General features: G+C 56.6%; 1 protein-coding gene and 1 long non-coding RNA gene across 5 annotated transcripts; one reads left to right on the top strand and one right to left on the bottom strand.

Moving 5' to 3' along the window:
* Positions 1-457: 457 nt before the first annotated feature.
* AMER1 (APC membrane recruitment protein 1) lies at positions 458-16,240 on the top strand. Of its 4 annotated transcripts, none has more exons than XM_083797238.1 (2): positions 458-723; positions 7,207-16,240. In XM_083797238.1, exon 2 carries the CDS (start codon positions 7,301-7,303, stop codon positions 10,718-10,720), a length of 3,420 nt encoding a protein of 1,139 aa, XP_083653364.1. In that variant the 5' UTR covers positions 458-723; positions 7,207-7,300; the 3' UTR covers positions 10,721-16,240. The 4 variants fall into 4 exon arrangements, with proteins under 4 accessions (XP_083653364.1, XP_083653361.1, XP_083653362.1 ...); XM_083797235.1 differs by lacking the exon at positions 458-723 and adding an exon at positions 856-1,127; XM_083797236.1 differs by lacking the exon at positions 458-723 and adding an exon at positions 1,178-1,389.
* On the bottom strand, positions 11,440-18,044 carry LOC310880843. Its single transcript, XR_014571947.1, has 2 exons — positions 16,644-18,044; positions 11,440-16,447 (listed from the first exon to the last, which is right to left on the bottom strand). It is a non-coding gene; the product is annotated as an uncharacterized lncRNA (long non-coding RNA).
* Positions 18,045-19,289: the final 1,245 nt, after the last annotated feature.

The following is a 19,289-nucleotide window of genomic DNA, read 5'->3' as shown; positions in this document are numbered from 1 at the left end:
AAACATCCAGGGAAGGGTTGGACTCACGCAGGTGCAGCTTTCACCTCCACCAAACCACTCCTGCACGTGGGGAGGTGAAAAGGTGCCTTTGCTTTTCAGCTGTAGGCAGGGGAGTGCGGCTGAGTCTGCATCACCTGGGGGGTCCTGAGCCTTCGCCGTGCAGCTGTGGAGAAGAAAGCTGGTTCCCCAGCAGGTGAGCTGCCCCTGGGGGTTTGGGGGATGGGTTTTTGGGGATGACACCCCCCTGCACCGTGCCTGGGCTGTCAGGCAGGTGTAAGCAGATAATGACTCACAGGCCCTGCTGACCTGGAATGGAAATCAAATCAGCTAATACTTGAATGGATGAAAAACTTCATTTTCAGAGTAATCACACTAAGCAAGTACCAGCTGGTGACTCTAATGCCAGCTGCATGCATGTATTAATTAATGGGTGTTCTGTGATTAGGAGGAGTTTTTGGAGCCCCTCTTGCTGTGCTCCCTTTTCCTCTGCCTGCTAAGAGATGCTGGTATCTCACTTCCTAAAGCATCTCCTTGAATTTCTGGTTCGTGGCGCCAGGATCACAGGGGGAAGGATGTTCCACCTCTGGCCAGCTGTGGGAGGCTCAGCCTGGTGCAGGCAGCCAGGCACAAGGGCTGCTCGCCCTTCATGCGTGTGATAAGGTTTCAACCCCCATTCGGTGAAAATCCAGGCCCTGATGGTGGTCATCTGAAGGGAGAGAGAGGGTAAATATCCAGTAATATCCAGTAAAATAGATATTAATTTAATGGGGATTTTGGCCTTTGGCTCGCAGCGGGGTGACCCGAAGGGGTGGCTCAAGGTGCAGAGCCTCGCCAGGGCCAGCAGCAGCCCCCTGCCACAGCCAGTCAGGGCTGCGTGTGCCACAGCGGCTCCGTCCCCGCCCCGACCGTCGCCTCCTTCCCCCGCTCCACACCCCAGAACCGGGACCGGCCCCCAGGGCCCGCCCCAACGGGCGGCTGCTGACAAACCCCCACCGCCCCCGTCCCTCCCTCCTCGGCTGGCGCCGCCCCGTCCCTCCCCGGCGGCGGGCACGGCAGGGCCGGGCCGTGCTTCCTCCTCCTCCTCCTCCTCCTCCTCGGCCGAGCTCCGGCCGCGGCCCAGCACGCCGGTAAGGGCGGCCGGCGGGGCCCGGCGGCGGGGCCCTTTGTTGCGGCAGCGGCCGCCACGCAAGGCCCCGGCTCGCCCCGCCGCACCGGGCCGCGGGGGCCGGCCGGCCGCGGTCCCCCGGGGGTGGCGGCCGCGCTCGGGTTTTTTTTTTTATTTTTCTGTTTTTTATCGCTTCCTTCCCGGACCGGAGCCCCGGGAGCGGTGCTGGGCCCGGCCGTGGCAGCCTCCGCGGAGCTGGGAGCTGAGGGCTTGGAGCTGCCGGGGTGAGGGGGGCGCGGGGCCGGCGGAGGGCGAGGGTGTCCCGGGGGTGCGGGGAAGGGGGGCTCCGGGCTGGGGAAGGGCCCGGGGAGGAGAGGAGAGGCCGGGCTGCTGAGGGGGGCAGGCTGAGCTGAGCCCCCCGAGAGCCGCCGTGCCTTCATCCCCTCCATCTCCACGGGGGCTGCCACGGGCGACACGCGGAGGTGGCACCCCACGGAGGTGGCACCCCACGGAGGTGGCACCCCACGGAGGTGGCACCGCGCTCGTGCCAAGCCCAGCACCCGACAGACCGATTGTCCCCAGCGGGAATCACGTCCCCCCGGCCTTCCTACCCTGGCGTCGAACCCACCGACGCGGCTGTTGGCTCTCAGAGGTTGCGGGATCCAAGCATCCCGACACGGCTCTGGGTTTCTTTCCCTGCTGAGACTCCGCGGTCTTCAGGAAGAGTTTGGACGAGGCTTTTGCGGCCGGATTCATCGTGGCGTTGGATGTGGCCCCAGGTTCTTGGCCGTGTTTCTCGTCCCCAACCGTTGAGGCCCGACCGGTAACTGCCGGTGTCCCACTTTGCACAAATTCAGCCATCCGCGAGCCACGAGTGGAAAACTGAATTTTCATGTGTGTTTTTCTGGTAGACCAAAATACCTGTGCTGTGTACTGGCTCAGGTTTCTGTTGGTGCTCGCTCTGGCCTGGGCAGGATTGGATCTGCTACGCAGCATCGGTGTTGAGGTTAACTGTGAACTGCTTGAGCCCCTTGATGCGCTCCGTCTTCCCCCAAAGGTTGGGTGACTGCACGTTTTTGTCTGATGTCCCTGTTCTCCGTAAGTTTATTGTGACCTTTCCCACCAGGCTTCTGTCTTTCGCATCCAAAAGGCTGCGAGGTGACGGACAGCAGCCGAGACAAGCCGTGCGTGGAGCGAGGCACCCAAACAGCCGCGCGCCGGGGCTGAGTGGGGAGAGGCACGGGAATGCCTCCGTGGGAGGGATCTGCCTTCCCATTCAGCACCAGACTTAATGGAGGCGTCACGAGCTCCTCAGGCAGAGCTGTTAAACTTACACCCGTCTCGTAAAAGCGTTCGCTTGCGTTTTTTTTTCATGTGGTTACTACTCGCAGTTGTGGTGGCTGTGATCTCGGTGTGAGGGGAAGGCGCCGCGCTGCTGGCTTACCCCGAGGTCTGTGCCTGCTGTCGCTGCGCTGCTCCGGGTCAGCTCTGCTCGGGACTGAGGTCCTGCAGCAAGCAGGCTGCGGTGGCTCCTTGCTCGGTAGTGCCCCTGGTGCAGCAGGTTGTTCCTTGGGCATCGGTTTTGTGCGACCTGACTCATTTCTCAGGTTTTGGGCTGATTTTCGGCCGCTGCTGAGCATCTTCGGTGGCAGCTCAGAGCCGGAGCAGGGACGTGCTGGGTGGCTAGGTGCTGTTTACTCCCCAGTGCGTCTCTCTCTTTTCCCATCTGTGTCAGCACGCTCCAAACCCACCTGCCTGATGTTAAAACGCGATGAAACACGAAAGAATTTCCTTTTACAAAAGGGGAGGCGAAAGCTCTGAGCAGGGGAAAGCTGAGGTTGGTGGCGAATGCAAATTGTGAAGCTCGTTCTGAGTCAGCGCCAGCGTCTCGGGACCTTTTCTGGCACACCAGCTATCTCTTGCCGTAAAAACAAGGTGCTGCCGCGTAAGTGCAGCATCTCTGCCTAAGCTGTAGGGTTTCTCTTGCCTGAGGATCCCGGCTGTCTCCATAAGTATGTAAATATGGCATGTTAATTACACCCAGGTGGGGTAAAGGGTCAATGCTTCCCCGCTGTGGATGTGGTTATACCAGCAGGTTTGGGGATAAGCAGCACCGGCGCCAGGCACTCTTGAACTTGTAGATATCTGCCCACGTGGTGCTTCACGTTGGTGTAATTATCGCAGGAAAAAACCAACTGAAGAAAATCACAGCTCTGACTAAAGGAGTTTTACAACTATAAAGCTCCTGGTAAATCAGGCCTCGGGACTGAAACTTTGAAGTGCTCGAGTTGTCTTTGTCTCTTAGACAGAATGACATTAACACGCAGCTTTCCAACAAAACGATTTCTATCGCCCGCTGTTTTTACTGTAACAAAAATCGTTTGCGCAACAGTTCATTTGAGGATCGGGGCGGCACACTGTGGCAGTTCTGTGCCCGTACTGATGGCTGTAATAACGCGCCTGCAAACGGGGCGTCAGCGGTGCGGAAGCGTAGGGGGCATCACGGGGAGAGCTGCTGCTTGTTCGTAAGCAGCGTCCGGCGAAATACTAGCTGAGTGGAGCTCCTGTGGGGGATTTGCAGAAGGATCGGGGCTGTGCTGCCGCCGTCACCGCGGGGCTATGTGGGGCGCCTCCGTGATGGCTCTGTCGGGGGCGCAGGGGGGAAGCTGCCAGGTATGTAGTGCCACTCAGCTGCCGGCCCTCGCCCCTCTTCTCGCTGCCTCTGTTCAGGAAGGATTTAATTTCTGTCATCGTGGGCACGGAACAGGCTGCAGGGTGGCTCGGGGGGTACAGAGCACGCTGCACGGGGGGAGTCGGGAGGGCTCGCTCGGCCTCAGAACTGGGAATCTGGTTTAGGGGTAAGTGTACTGCGGGTTAAGCACTGCAAAAGGGAAAAGGCGTGTAAGCTCAAGTAGGTATAAAATGGCCACGAGTAAAATACTTTGGAAAATGGAAGGTGGTTTCCAATTCTCAGGGCTTTTGGTTCTTGGGACAGGCCCGGAGCCCTGCGGGGCAGGAGCTCCCACGTGGAGGAACCCGACAGTTTGTGGGAAGGGATCGCGCCGCCGCAGCAGGAGGGAGCACCAGAGCTCGGGGAAGAGCTCTCCCACCGCAGATGCCTGCAGCTCAGTTCCTGCTGCCTCAGACGAGGCGCTCCGGAGGTCCGTGGAAGGATCTCTTTTGTCTGCGGGCTCGGTCAGAATCTGGTGAATTCCAGCTAGGGCTGGGCTCCCTGTTATTTGCTCAAATTTTTTGTTCTTTAACTCCAGAGCTGGAGCACAACCGCACTTTTGGAAAGGTCCCGTGAGCAGCCTGCCACAATGGCTCCCCGGGCGTGCTGCAGAGCCGGGCCAGCCCCAGGCTTGCTCTGGCTGTCTGTAGCACCAGCTGCGGCAAAAGCAGCCCCCGGGTTAAGGAGAGGAGGTGCTGCGTCTGACACAAAACCTCCAAGCGGTGCTCGAGCAGCTCTCCCGGATTACAGAAATCCGCTCTCTTGCCGGGGGTGCTTCTGCCTCCTAATCCTGGCAGCAGGACAGACTCCCCTGAGATGCGGTAAGTCCCTTAATTCCCAGTCCCCTGTTTGTAGCATCAGGACGACGCTCCTGTTCCCTTGCTGAGAATTAATTGATTGTAGCTTGTCCTTGCCTGGTGCCTGCGAGAATTAATTGATCGTGCTTGGGTGCACACCTCCCCTGCTAGCAGCTGTGCCGTCCCCGTGCACCTGCCTGCATGGGGGGGGATTCCTGGTTTGTTGTGCTCGGGCCTCGTCCCTTCAGTGCTTCTTGCTGTTCTGGAAGGTCTCTGATCTGACGTGGGGGCCAAAAACCCGCGGCTGGATGTGTGCTGCCTGAGGAGGAGGTATTTCCTTGCGCTCAGGTGTACGTCGGGTGCTTGGTGGGGTGCGAGCAGATTTCTGGGGCTCCACTGCTGCCTGGCCAGCGCTGCATCGGGGCCTCCATCCCTCCCTGCTCAGAAACATCTGTGGTTTTGGGCACAGCTGGGCTCCTGGTGAGAGGAGGCAACAGCGCGAGCAGCCGGACCCTTCTGCAGTGCTGCGCTTGGGGGTCGCCGAGGGATTTGGGGGTTTCTGGCCCTGCAGGGTGAGGCGCTGCCGAAAGGCAGCTGGGCCGAGCTGGGTGAGGCCACCGATCGCTATCAGGGGCTCCCCACCTAATCTCTGGTGCGACACAAAGAAAGGATTTAGCAGCCTGCTTACCATAGGCAGCGTCAGCCCGCGTGAAGGAGAGCGGCCTGATGAGTGGCCTCAGCCCCTCGGTGTGTTTGGGGGATAAATCAGTGACGTTTTCCCGAAGCTTTTAGGCACAGGCTGGGCTGCTTTCCTCCTCCTTTGTGGCTGAAAGCTGAGGTGGCCGTGCATGTTTGCAAACCTACAAAGTTAGGAAAGCCCAGCGGGGTGCCGCGCGGGCCCCTGCTCCAGCAGGCGCTGGGGAGGATGGAGGCTGTCCCTTCCACATCAGGCTCTGTCCTCAGCCCTGGAGGGGGGGATGTGGTGCTCAGAGCTCGGTTTCGGAGCAGGACAGCCTGCTGGCGAGGGTGCTGTGCCACAGCTGTGTGCTAACAGACCCCCAGGACCTGGCCGGGGTCAGGCCTAGGTGCTCTGGACCTGGGGCAGAAAACTGCCTCGCCCCCAGATCGCCCGGCTCCCCCTTGGCCCTCTTGGCCACCCCAGGAAGCTGAGGACAGGCCAAGTGCTGTCTTTTATGGGGATTTGCTTGGTTTTGCTTTTAACCCCGATCGCAGGTTTGGGGTTTTGCCCTTGGTGACTTTATTTTGCGAGCATCTATAAATAGCCATGTGGTCACAGCAGCGCGCATCCATTGATGCTAGTGCTGATGTGGAGCCAGAGCGAGTTTGTTTTCAATTTGAATTTGTGAAATCTCTTTCCTGTTTCGTTTTTCTGCCACTTCTTAAACAATCTGTGCGCACACATGTATGCGTGCTGTTGTCTTTCAGTCCTACCTAAAGAGATCTCTGCAGGGAGGCTCTGGGGAGGCTCCATAGAAAGCCTGGAGTTGCTCCAGAAGGGTTTGGGAAGCATCCAGGAGTCCAGAAGTGCTTTGTCAGAGCTAGAAAAGTGCCGCAACCCCGCTGGGATGCTCTGGGAAGGCCCCAGAAGCCTCAGATCACCAGGGCTCTCGTTAATTACAGGGGCAAATAACCGTTGTGATACTCTCTGTGCAGCCTCCCAAGGCTCGAGAGAAGATCTTAGGTGGCGGGTTCGCTGTTGAGCTCCAGGAGCCATCGTCTGGGTGTGTTTCTGATTCAGGATCTCTGGGCAAAGCCTGTGGGAAGCTTTCCCAGCCTCGTCCCAGTCAGGGCTAAGCCTCAGGTACAGCGGCTCAGCAGTGCATTACAATCCTCGTTGGATTTATTCTCTCCAATCTCGACTCTGGAGAAGAAATATTATTATTTTATTTCTCTGCTATTGACATCAATCCAGGCTGAAATTTTAAAACCTCTCTCTCTGCTACTGAGATAATCTGATCGGGGTGGTTTGTAATGAATGGTTTTAATGCAATTCTTTCTTGCTTGACAGATGATTTTAAAAACAACTGAAATCTGGTGAGAGGGGGGAAAAAAAAGTACGGTAAATAGCTCTTCAGCTGGGTGCACGCTTACTGCGAGGGCTGCTGCCTGGCTTGGCTCTCTATCAAAATGCTTCCTCCTGTTTGGGAGGGCTGGAAGTAGAGTTTGGGAGGTGTCAGTCCCTCTCCCTTTTGGAGACGCCCTTGCTTCCTGTGCCGGCAGGCCGCTGTTAGCAGCCCCTCGTTGCCCCTTTGGCAAAAGGAGGCCAAACAAACGTCCCTGCAAGCAAGGTGGCGCGGGGCCAGGCCTGGGTGCGGTGATGCTGCCCCGTGGGTGCTGGTGGGTTTCCTGGACTGGTGGTCTGGTGAGTTTAAGTTTTGTGGCATTTCCATGCCGAGCTGTAGCAGGTGAGGCGAGACGAGTGGCTCTTAGAGGCTTTTGCAGCGCCGGTTCCAGACAGGGACGAAGCACCTCGCCTCGTTACACCGCCGCAAGTGACTCTGCACCACCCCCTGCCGTGCCCTCACCTCTTCTCTCTTTTCTCTTTGCTTTAGATCAGCCACGATGCTTCAGCCCGCGTGCCCGGAGGAAGACTCTGCCACCGAAGTCCTCGCTTCCAGCTAGACAGACGTGAGCCCAGCAGCTGCCATGGAAGCAGCCTGCACAGAGGAGTCGGCCAGGAGCAGGTCTCCGTCCGCCGCGTGCCGGCAGCGCAAGGGCAGCGACCAGCAGCCCGAGGAGAACGGCGAGCGGCTGTCCCAGTGGAGTGATGCCTCGGTCGCGGCTGCGGAGCAGCAGCAGCAGCCCCAGGCCCCCCCCGGCAAGCTGAAGAAAACTGCTTTCAAGTTGTTTGGAGGGAAGAGGAGCATATGTACGCTGCCCAGTTTCTTTGGCGGCAGAAACAAAGGCCAGGGGAAAGGAGCCTCGAAAAAGGGCCTCAGTAAAAGTAAGACCCACGATGGGATCAGCGGTGCTGTGTATGACGAGGGCAGCAGGGTGCAGCTGGAAAGCCCTTCGGATGGAAGCAAGGATTCGCATCCTTGCCCGCTGCCGAGCTCCCAAAGCGTTCACGTGGCCATAGACACCAGCGTCAAGTTTGATTTTGGCAGGCAGGATGGCTCTCCACCAGGGAGTATTGAGGGCTGTGAGAAGAAGCCCAACGGAGAGAAGTCATCCTTCCCCAGACCGAAAAAAGGCCTGAAGGGGCTGTTGAACAGCATCCGGCGTCACCGCAAGAGCAAGGTGGCTGAGTGTGAGAAAGCAGAGCTCCCCGAGTGGACTGGGGACTCAGAGGAGGCCAACAAAACTCGAGGCACGGGAACGGAAACCCAAGGAGCCACAGAGGAAAGGGGACCTGGGTCTGTCCCCCTCGCTGCGGCCTGCCCAGGGAACTCGGAGGATAACTGCTCCGTAGGCACGACCACCAACTCCGGGGAGGCTGCTGAGCCAGACTGGCTCAGGGCTGACCAGGGCAGCCCCGAGGGTGATGGGGTGGCGATGCCTGGGGACCGGGATGCTCTGGATGCAAAATCAGAGGTGGACGCCGCCGTCTGTGCAGAGTCTGACTACAGCCACCTCCCCGTGGCCCTGCATCCCGACTTGGCAGACAACGACCCTCCCTCGCTGCACTCTGGGGACCAGCTGAGCCTCATCTTCGGAGACGTCACGTCCCTGAAGAGCTTCGATTCCCTCACGGGGTGCGGAGACATCATCGCTGAGCCCGACATCCTCAGCATTGCCGAGAGCGCGATCTCTGTGGAGCGCAGCAGAGACGCTGCGAAACGGAGCTCCTGCCTCGTCACCTACCAGGGCGGCGGGGAGGAGATGGCCATGCCGGAGGAGGCGGAGGAGTACCTCCAGCAGATGTGGGACAGCACCACTGAAGGGGACAGGAGCTACGAAGCCCAGCTGCCACCGGCCATGAGCAGTCACGACCTGCAGGCGGCGAGCAGCAAGCTGGAGACGCGTGGTTTGCACGAGGCAGAAGCCCACCCCTACGCCGGGGGGGCGATGGACGGCGTTGAGCTCCTGACGCCGCAGAGCGACCAGCAGGAGTCTGCACCTAACAGCGACGAGGGTTACTATGACTCCACCACGCCGGGACCAGAGGACGAAGGCGGGGATGGGCTTTGCGAGATCAAGAAGGACCGTCTGCCCAGAGACAGCTACAGCGGCGATGCACTTTACGAGTTTTATGAGCCAGATGAGACGCTAATGAGTCCCTCGCACGGGGAGGAATCCCTGTTTGAGAGCAAAGTCTCTCGCCCAGAGATCTTCAGCTACTTCTTGGACTTCTGTCTCCCTGCTGAGAAGGGCTTGATCCAGATGATGGATCAGAAAATGGGTGTTATGGAAACCGAAGAAGAGCGGCTAGCTGCCATCCAGAAGGAGCTGCTGTACTGGGAGCTGCAGAGGGAACCGGTCCTGAAACGGCTCGATGTTCCCAGGGAAAAGCAGTACCTTGAATGTAAAACTAGAGCAGCCAGCTTGATTGGCAAAAATCAGAGTTGCCTTGGTAGTGAGCAGATTGCCTCTCAAGCTCCGAACAGGAGCGTGAGTAGCGGGGTTTCGGTGGCGAGAGGCGAAAACCCGGAGTGGAGGGACTTTCCAGGGCCTTTGTGTCCAGAGAACTGTTACAACAGCCAAAAAGCCCAAGGAAGTTGCCTTATTCAGCTCATGAAGAACAACCCAGGGTTCAATTCTGACCCGGATCAGGCGTTGTTCGGGGGGCCCGTCCACGGCGGCGTGGCCCCACCCAAAACAGGGCCGTTCCCCGGCTACAGGCCCCACGAGCGCGAGAGCTGCTCGCAGAGCGACCACCGCGACGGGGCTGAGGCCGCCTCCAGGGAGCCCCAGGCTGACAGCGAATGTGAACCCGAGCACGCCGTGAACTTCTCGCAAGCACTAGTGGAGTTCACCAGCAGCGGGACCCTCTTTTCCAGCCTCTCGGAAAGCCTGGGCAGCTCCGACTCCGGCTCCTCCTTCACGCAGAACCTCCCCGTCCTCCCCACCATGGTCACCTTCGACATCGTCGACGTGGAGCAGGAAGGGGAAGGGGAGTGCGAGCAGCACCTCGAGATGAACGCCGACGAGGACATCGCCGCATCCTTCGAGGCCTTTGATGACAGCTACGTGCAGAAAGAGTCATTTGCTGAATGTGACGAGAGAATGTTCCCCGGGTACCCCCAGGGCTCCTTCCAGAGCTGTAACTGGGGTGTCGCCAGCCTTCCCCGCCACCTGCGCCTGCACGGGCTCAGCCCGGCCATGCCCGCGCCCCTCTCCGTCAACAGGAGGAGCAGGTCGCTCGACACGGAGAGCCTCGAGTTCGAGCTCGCCGACCTGCAGGTGTCCAAGAACGGCCTTAAGCCGTGCCAGCTCTGGTCTAAATGGGACAAAAAGGACTTGGACGGTGCGAGAAGGAGCAGGAGCAAAGAGGACGCCGGGCTGTCCGCTCCCGCAGGTGGGGAGGCCGACGGTGTGCTGGGCTGGCCGGGCTTGCAGCACCTGCAGTACGACGCCGAGCTGGCTCCCGGGGGGGTGAAACGCTGGGGCTTTGCCCCGGCTGCTGGGCTGGAGAGCGGCTGGGAGCCGTCCGAGCAGCCGGACGCCGACTCCCCCTTTCTGTCCCTTTCCCGCAGCAGTGCCAGAGAGGCTCTGGAGAGGCGGCCCCAAGAGCCGGAGCTGGACAGGCAACTGGTCAGGCCGTCCAATTTACCTCTGCAGGCCGACACGAGGCAGCCCCCGGAGGCGCCCGGTGCCTACAGGTACCACGGAGAAGTTGCAGCCAAAAAGCTTGCGCGCGTGTTACCGCTGGGCGAGCCGGAGCCGCCGCAGAGCTTCGGCTTCCCTCAGTCCCCGGAGAAACCAGCCAAGTGCAAACCTGTCGGCGTGGCCCAGGGGGTGCCCCAGTTCCACGATGACAGCACCGAAACCTTAAAAAGCCCCTCCTGCTTCGCGGAGCACTTCGGGAGCGCCGGCAAAGAGCTGCTGAAAGGGAGAGGCACGCAGGGGAGCGCGCTGCCCGCCGGCTGCCCCAGCGCCGCGGTGAATGTAACAGGAGCCAAATAGCTCCTCCTGGGCAGCCGGGGAGGGGGGAGAGGGTTAAAAGGGTGGGCAGGGGGAGGGAGGAAGTGAACACTAATGAGCGACTTTAATGTCCAACTGGGCCAACAAAGATGAACTCCTGCAGCTGCAGTAAGCACCTGGTCTGCATGCTGCTGTTCCGCGCTGCTGTGGGTACTCTGGTTTGATGTAGAGCAACCTCCTAGATTCATGGATTAACACTGAGGCACTTTTGTTTTTTTTTTTCCCAGTGCGAGCCACCACACTCGAATACAATACGCAATGCAAAATGCGGCCCCAGTGCACGGCCCCATTGCTGCTAGAATAAATTCTGGAAACAGACCCTTTTCTAGCACGGCAGGTTTGTTCTCGGCAGGTTCAGCTCAAGGGGCACCGTCACCTTTGGAGGAAAGATTTGAGGATTTGATGTTCGGGAGGAGCAGGGAGCATTGCTGCCCTGCACCCTCGCTTCGGGCGTTAGTTGGTTGCTTGGGGTCACGTCTCCCTGGTTTGGGGTTTTTGGGGCCAGGCTGCTTTCGGGCACCTTCCTGAAGCCACCGCTTCAGGATGGAGCCAGGGGAGCAAGTCTCGGGGAAGCTTTCAGAAGAAATCGTGTTTTCTTCCTCTTCTTGGTGAAATGTTTTGTTTCGTACAGACTTTAAATGTCTTCCATCTTGTTTGTGATTTGGGGACCCCAGAGGAAGGATGCAGGTTATTTTGAGAGCAAGGAAAGGAGGCGATTCAGCTGAAAGGGGAACGTTGCCGTAACTTTTTTTTTTTTCCTGCCCAAAAGGAAAGCAGGAGCTTTTGTGTGCGTGCTGATAACATTTTTCAGCTCTAGCTTTAATTTGCTCAAAAATACAACACTCGGAGAGGTTTTCTCTTGATGGATTCCCTTTCCAGAACAAAACTTCAGCCCATTTTTGTCGTGGTCTGTCTTCATGGTGCATAATTTCCAAGTGAAGCATTTCCCATGCTTTGTCCCACATTCCTAGCCTCTCCCAGGCCACGGGCACATGTAGGAATTCTTTGAAATAAGCTAAATTTGCATCGTGCCTGTAGCTGTGAAGTTGCCGATGCTGTTACTTTCTTCAAAAGGAAGTTTTGTGGGTTTTTTACTTCATGTTTGTTTTCTTTGCATAAACTCATGTGGGGAAAGTATTCTGTTAATTGGAATACAGGATGTAACGCAGCCTAAATTAGGCTTCACAACTTCTTCCTCCTAACTGGAGGGAACAAAAAAGCTGGAGATTGCTGCAGGTTTTTGATTGTTTTGTTTGTTTTTCCTCTTTCAACGAGTGTGGAGAAGGGACATGAGCTGAGGAGGCAGGCTCTGTGCTGAGGAGGCTGCGAGCTCCTGGGAACACTTTGAGGCTGGCGGAACAGAGCTCCCGTCTCTCCTCAAGGAGTCTCCTGTGTCCTGGTCGATCTTAAACACTTTTGTCTGTAACCCAAACCTCGCCTTCTGTGACTTACAAGGCCTCTCCCTGCTTCTGTCCAACTTCTGGAGCCTGATCTTAATTCAGTTACAGATAGCTTTTTTTTTTTTTTTTTCCCCGACTTGCCCTTTTTCTGCTTCTTTTCACAGCAGAGCTTTTAGCATTAAAAAAATAATCCCAAACGGGCAATACCACAGCGTTCCCCTCCTCCAGGGCCTGCTGTTTGTGGCCGGTGCCAGGCCGTGCCCCCGACCTGCTGACCGATGTGCTTGGAACACGAGCAGCCCCCCGGTGTCACCGTGCCTGGGGAGCACCGAGGCACCGAGAGCTGCTTTGTGCTGTGTTCCCAAGCAAAATGAAGTCCTGTTATTTCGTCTTGGGAAGAGGCTTCTTATCCCTGTCCCTGTGCATCCATGAAGGAGCAGGGAACGGCAAAGCCAGGCTTTGATTTTTTGGCAGTTCCATTTCTGTATGATTTTTTTTCTGTGAACAGACTCCTGAGGCTAGAGCAGCGCTGTCTGCGTATCTGTGGGACTAAACCTTCATTTTTCAGTATTTCTGTACCAGCACCTCTGCAGGGAGGTGCTGTGGGAACCCGCTGTGCAGCATTTTCCTTCCCTCCGTGCACTCCTCTTTTATCAAAAAGGGTTTCGTGGGACAGACTCTTCTACCCTCTGTTCGCTCCCGTTGTAGCCAAAAGGGTTTCGTGGGACAGAGCAGCCCTAATCGACACCGGCATCGTAGCCGAGCTCCACTGCAACCCGCCGCCACTCGCAAGGGACAGATGGCAGGCAGACGGTGCTAGCAACACCAGAGATGCCGCGGCACAAACCGGTGCTCACCGTAATGGCTTGGCTTCCGCAGCAGCCTCTTCCTGGGTTTTTAGTGGTTATTTTCTTTCAGCGTGTCACCAAAGGCATCTCGCAGGTCAGGGGGGTTTTGCGTAGTGTTTTTGTAAATGGCGCAGCCTTTGCCAAAGTTCTGGTGAAGTATGAAAGTGTCTCAGTGCTAAAATGAATGTACAGTTGCAAATGCATGTCTCTTTAGTAATAATTATTTTGGTTGTAGGTACGTAGTAGAAAGACTTACTGACAACGGTTCCTAGACTAATGTGTGAAAGCAATACAGCCAAGACTTGATAATCTGACTTTATACCAAAGGTTTCTCCTCTTAATTTGATTTGAACTAAATGAAGCAGACACCTGCTGATTTAAAGTGAGATTTTTAAAAGCTTTTTAAACCCATTTTCCAGGATTATTGGAGCATTCTGCCCCATTAACCAAAAGAAGTAAAAATTTTCATTATACTAACCCGGGCTGTAGATTTTCACTGCCGGGGAGTGGATTTCATTACCTAATGCACTCCTGCTCTTACAATATCTGTCTGCTCTGGGATAAATAGGACCAGATCTTCCCCACAATACTTTTCTACTCGGAAATTATAAAAGAGCTACGCTTTGAGTGCCAAATACAAGCTCCTGGGCCTTGATCTTGTCCCCTTAGGGATTTAGGAGAGATTTCTCACAGTTGCAGTGTCCAAATTAATGCTCAAATCCCTGGAGGGGGGGAAATACTCAGAATACTTTCGGAAGCAATGGGTCTGGAAATGAAGCTTGTAAGGGTGATCCTCCATCCTTTCCCCGATTTACCGGGATGTTAATTGATTGTTTGGGTTTGCTGAAGCCAAACAGGGAGTGTTTGGTGGCACAGGGGGCGGTTGGAGCACGGGCACTGCTGCCTTGGGGTGGGATTGACCCACGGCTGCTTTCCTATGGGGGAGAGGGGCTGGCAGCCCGCGATGCCCTCAGAGCTCGCTCGTTCACCACTGCCAACCTCGTACTAAGGACCATTTCCAAGAAATTCCCCACCTGAGTCCTTGGAGCCCATCTAAGCTAGCAGCAGCCCAATTTCTCACCCAGGACTGCAGCAGTTCTGCTCGTCTCTGGATGAAGCTGTTGTCTTTTAACCTGGTGAAACAGAGACTTACCCAAGGAGCCCGAGTTTGAGAGTAGTAATTGAGGCTTTTTGTGAAAAAGGGGTCTGCTGAGCCAAAAAATAAGTCATAGGAGTGAGGATAGCAGGTTGTCTTGCTGAGATATTGAGGAAAATCTCCCCCAAACCTCAAGGAACTGAGTACGTCCCTTCCAGGGAAAGCCTTGGCTCGGAGTGGTGGATTATCGCTGTTAACTTACAGATCAAACCACTGCCCTTCAGGTCAGCCTACCAAGTAACTCTGTATTGCATTTTGGGGACTTTGTTCTTTTGTTCGTTTGTTTGTTTTTTATATACACACAAGAAAACGGTCGATTTTATCTATTTTTGTATAGTTTTGCATTTTATATTCATGGGGAGATTTTATGGACTGTTCTTTTACTTACGTACGTTGTGTTTTAAAATGGTGTGGTTTACAGTTCCGATGGAGAAAAAGCAATTTATTGCTGTCACTGCTGCTGCCACTGCCTGTGCAATGCAAGAAAACCACCTCGCTTCTCATACCCTTGTGTACCACGCTGCTCAACTTTATATGAGGGCCTGGCTCTGAAAATCAGCCGCCAGTCCGTTGCCAATACTTACTCTCTCTTTGTGGACGCCGCTAAGATGTCTTTGTTTTAATACTGGTTTGTCACACTTGTCACCTGTTTTCTAGCTTTGTTTTTAATCTGAATTTGTGGACCGTGGTGATTTCTCCCTGAAAGTGTTGTTGGCTGTCTTTTAAACTAAAAAAGCGTGGATTTCAGCTGGGGCTTTCCGTTCTGTGTGCGTAATTACTCTGTCCAATACTGGGGCTTTTCTTAAATCCCCGTACAACCTCGCGGGGCAGGAGATGCTGTCGGCTGGTTTGCCGTGATGATCTTGAAACCAGTGGCAAAGATCCTCTCTGGGGCTGCTCAGGGCTGTGAGCCTGGCCTGCTCCGTGGCTGTCTGGGAATCGTTCTGAAAATAACCCTGCGGTCTGAGGGTCCCCTCCCCGCCTGGCTTCTTCCCGGAGCAACACTGCCTCGAATTTTGGGATCTTAATTGAAACGAGAGCTTCTGGTAAGCTAAGACCTAACGCTAGTTAACGTGGTTCTTTTCTTCCCCCCCTTTTTTTTTTAGTTGAATGAATATGCTGCTTTGTTTGCTTGACTCTATGTCTGTGCCCCTGCAGTTTGCAACCCTGTGTGGGGTGTAAGGGCTGACATAACTCCTCTGCAGAAGGTCATGTTGATTAATTGAGCAGAAGAGAACAATGCCAAACAGTGACAGGCAAAAAGAAAATTAAATGCTGAAAAGCTAAAAAAATTACTGAGACTGAAAGCAGATTTGTCCCTTCTTCCCCCGACAGCCAACGCCGGCAGAGATGCCAGCTCTATCCGAGACGTTTAGCTCTGCACAGGTTTTTGTCTTTTAATTAAATAGCTCCTAACAAAAAGGAGTGCTGCTAGGTTTTTTTCTTTTTCTTTTTTTTTTTTTTTAAATGGCTTTGCCCCATTCCCAGAGCAGGGGTGGGAAGGCAGGTGGCTTGGCAAATGCTCCGGGGGTGCGCTGACCCTCGCTGCTTTCACATTCCCTCTGCCCCTTGGTGTGCAGGCCCTGTCTCGAGTGCAGCTCAGACGTGGTACTGGCTCTTCTCTCCGCGCCTGTATGATCCCAGAAAATGGAAAAGGAAAAAGGCCTTCAGCCCGGCCAGCCCACCTCCTGCCCCTCCGGCACCCCGCTGCGCGCTCCCCACTGCTGGGAGCAGCGCCCGCGCTGCCGCTGCCTCTGCAGGTGCCTTGCTTGTGGTGCAGGGAACACGCAGAAATCTAGAAAAGCCCGTCAGTGCTAACGAAACAGCGCTTTGCCCACGTCCATCCCTCGCTGTCCCCCCCCGTGGCCGCCTGCAAGGGAGCCCTGCTGCCGGCACCGCTGGCCCCAGTGCTCCGGGCAGCCCGGCGGAGGCAGCGGGTTCCCCTCTGGCCCCCGCGAGGGGACCGACTGGTGGGGGCTTTGTCCTGGTCTGGTCTCATTGCTACTAGTTCTTTCAACTTTTTAATGTATTGACTGTGTTTTAAATTGAATGTTCCTTTCACTGAATTCTAATGAATAAACTTCGGATTTTTAGAGAATACCTGATCTCGCTTGTGTGTTTTTCTGGCTTGCTTGATCCTCGATTATACCTCTTTCTTCTCCCTCCTCCCTTCTCCTGTCTCTTGGTTGCAAGTGAAGTGACTTTTTCAGCAGGAGAAGGCTGCAGAAGACGTGTGTTAGAGCACAACACACTGCTGGGCTGTAGCACTCATTCCTCGGCTGAGCTTGGTGCTACCAAGTGAACTCTGCAACACAAGCATCGTTCAAGGCACCACCCTGAGTCGGGTTTTTCCCTCTTTCTCCCTGGCTTCAGTTGATTCAGGAGAACCAGCGGTGGCTTCGCCTCCCTGCTACCCCGCACTGATGTGCTGGCCTCGCAGGTGGGCCGAAGGAACAGGTTTAATTTGTGGGGAGAAAAGATACAAGTGAGGAGCCACCCACCTCCCTGCATTGCCCCTGCTTCACCCCCTCGTTCTTCACTGCCGCCTCTTCCAGAAGGAAAGCCGCAGTAGGCTTTGCTAAAACTCCCTGAGCCAGCCACGAGCTCCAGGTGCGGAGAAACAAAGCCCCCAGAGCTACGGGGACGTGTCGCCGGGTTTGTAGAGGCCAGGGGCAGCTCTCCTGGGGCTGGGCAGCCGTGAGGCTTGCAGCAGGCCCGGTGCCCCCCGGAGCTCTGCCCACCTGAGAAGCCCAAGGTGCGGTCAGGGCGGACCTGCACCAGCTGTGGTTGGAGCTGTTTGAAACCTGGTCCTCAATGCCTCTAACGGGAGGCAGCTGGGACCTGTAGGGGCGAGGGCTAGTTGTTCAGAACCATTCATTTTAATATTTAATTATTATTTATGCTGCTGCATTTTGGCTCCTGCGGGAGCGGGGCCAGCAGGAGGCGAGAGGCCACCAGCCCCACGCCTGGCCCCGGGGGAGTCGTGGCCGTAATGGGGCCGAGTCCTAATTACACCTAATTGAATTTAGGGAGCGAAAAAAATACCCAGGCGGAGCGAAGCTCTTTAGCAGAGGGCAGGCGCCAGCTGTCACTGATGGATGAGCTCCGATTATTATTCTTCATTTTAATCACGGGCAGAAAGTCTGAAATGGGATCGGCCGTGAAAAAGGAGCTGCGAGCACGTAGGGGGCTCTCCTGCTGCCAGGGGACAGAAACCTCGTCCCAAAAGGAGCAAAGCAACACGGGGAGAGGGCAGGGACGGGGTGCGTGTGCCTGGCAGCACCTGGGTCACAGCCTCGGGCCTCATCCTGCTCCTCAAGCTCTGCCTCCACCTTTCAGGGGCCATCCAAAGGTGGGGTCCATGCTGTGCCCTGCGGATCTGGGGCTCCAAGCACCCCTGCTGCCAGGCAGGACGGCGTTAGCGTGGCCGTGGGGGCAGCGGTGTGGTGGAGCCACGCTGCCGGAGGTGGGCTGGAGGCTGTGCTGCTTTAACCTTTTGCCACCGTTTTCCTGCTGCACAGGTGGCAGGAGAAGCAACTCGTGGCTGCTGGAGGGCACCGGTGCTTGGGACGTCCCCGTCCCACCCCGGGTGCTTTCAGAGCTGCAGCGTTAATTACCTGCTGACAAACGCAAATCCACTCGCTGGTGAGTCTGCGTGCTGAACAAATGCACGCAAATCTGTCTTCACGCAAATGCATTTCACATTTTCAAGCATCGCTTTTGTTTTTCTTTCCCAAAGCAATTTCTGCAGCCCTGACAGAGCAACGCTGTGCCACGAAGGGAGACGCAGGTGACCGTCCCGCTGAAGACTGCGGTTGCTGTGCATTTAATTTCCTCTTTACCTCCCCGAGTCCTTGCGTTAAGGTCTCTGTTCTTAGGGGTGCACCAGCAGGCTGCTGTGCCGGGGGACCCATCCTCATTGTGTGCCCCAAAACCACGCACACGGAGCAGGGATGCTCAGCACCAGGATCCCCACAGCTCAGCCCTGCTGCCATCCCCAGCAGCTGCTGACCCCGGGAGCTGCGTGCTGGAGACTTATTTTTTAATCTCTCTATTTTTAGTATGATGCTGAGGTCTGTTTTATGATGGAAAACAAAATCCCGCTGGGCTGCAGCGTCCCATGGGAAGGAGCCGGCACCTGCCTGGAGCTGCCGAGCTGTTCCATCTGTTTTGGGCATGCAAAATATCGCAGAGGCAGCAAGACCGGGCTGCCAGTCGTCCTGCTCCCCAAAACCACCCCCTGGAGGCATCGGGGCTTTGTCCCAGCAGGGTTCCCCCTCCCCACGGAGCTGGGGAGCATGCGTGAGAGCTCGCTTTTTAGCAGCACCCTCCTGCAGGCAGCAAGGTGAGGGCTGCAGGTGTCGGAGAACACCCCTTGCCCTCCCCAAAGGCCCGTTTTCATCAGATTCTTCTTTGCAGGAACCGCATCCATCCGTGCGGATTTTGGGGACCAGTTTTGATGTTGGGCTGACCTCTAAGGGAGAGCTCCGTTATTGCACCGCGTGGGCTGGAGCGCTGCTCCCCACGCTGCCCGGGTTTGTATCGGCTGCAGCCGGTGACCCCACAGCCTGTGACCCCACAGCCTGCGGTGCCCCTGCGTAGGCTGCCCCTGCACGGGCACAGCCAGGTGCTGACAGGGTGGAAGGAAACGAACCGGTGTGGTCCGCATGCGCCGGGTGCCCAGATCTTTGCATATGAGACATTTTGGGGAGAAAAACCTCTTTCCGTGGCTCCCTGCTGGGCCTGGGCTGCGCCAGCTTCGTGACGCCAATGGCTTTGCTCCAAAACCTGAGGGTTTGTCGGTGCCGGGTGTCGGGGAGCTGCCCCAAGCGCTCCCCTCCCGCTGCCTTTCTGGGGTGCTGGGGATGCGTCGTGGGCTGCTGGGTGCCTGTGCCAGAGCTGCAGCTTTTTATTTCCCAGCCCCACAGCCCGCGCCTCCCTCCTGCTGGGCGGTGAGCAGGCTTGGGCAAAGCCAGCACCCGGCACCAGAGGGCACCAGGGACCCGCTCAGCCCAGCGCCACCGGTGGGACCCGCGGGCTCTGCTCCAGGGACGGCTTTTGGTCCTCTCCTTGCTCGAGAGGGAGGAAAGCCTGGAAGCGTGCCCCGTTTCAAAAAGCCCGCTGTGCATCAGCACGACGTACACGAT

The sequence above is a fragment of the Anser anser genome (assembly GCF_964211835.1).
Source record: "Anser anser genome assembly, chromosome: 13".
Taxonomy (NCBI): Eukaryota; Metazoa; Chordata; class Aves; order Anseriformes; family Anatidae; genus Anser; species Anser anser.
The sequence above is the reverse complement of the archived record's forward strand: the minus strand, read 5'-3'. Positions and strand labels throughout refer to the sequence as shown.

Bases quoted from the DNA above. Each gene is read 5' to 3' on its own strand.
- AMER1 (XM_083797238.1), top strand. From the start codon at position 7,301: ATGGAAGCAGCCTGCACAGAGGAGTCGGCCAGGAGCAGGTCTCCGTCC.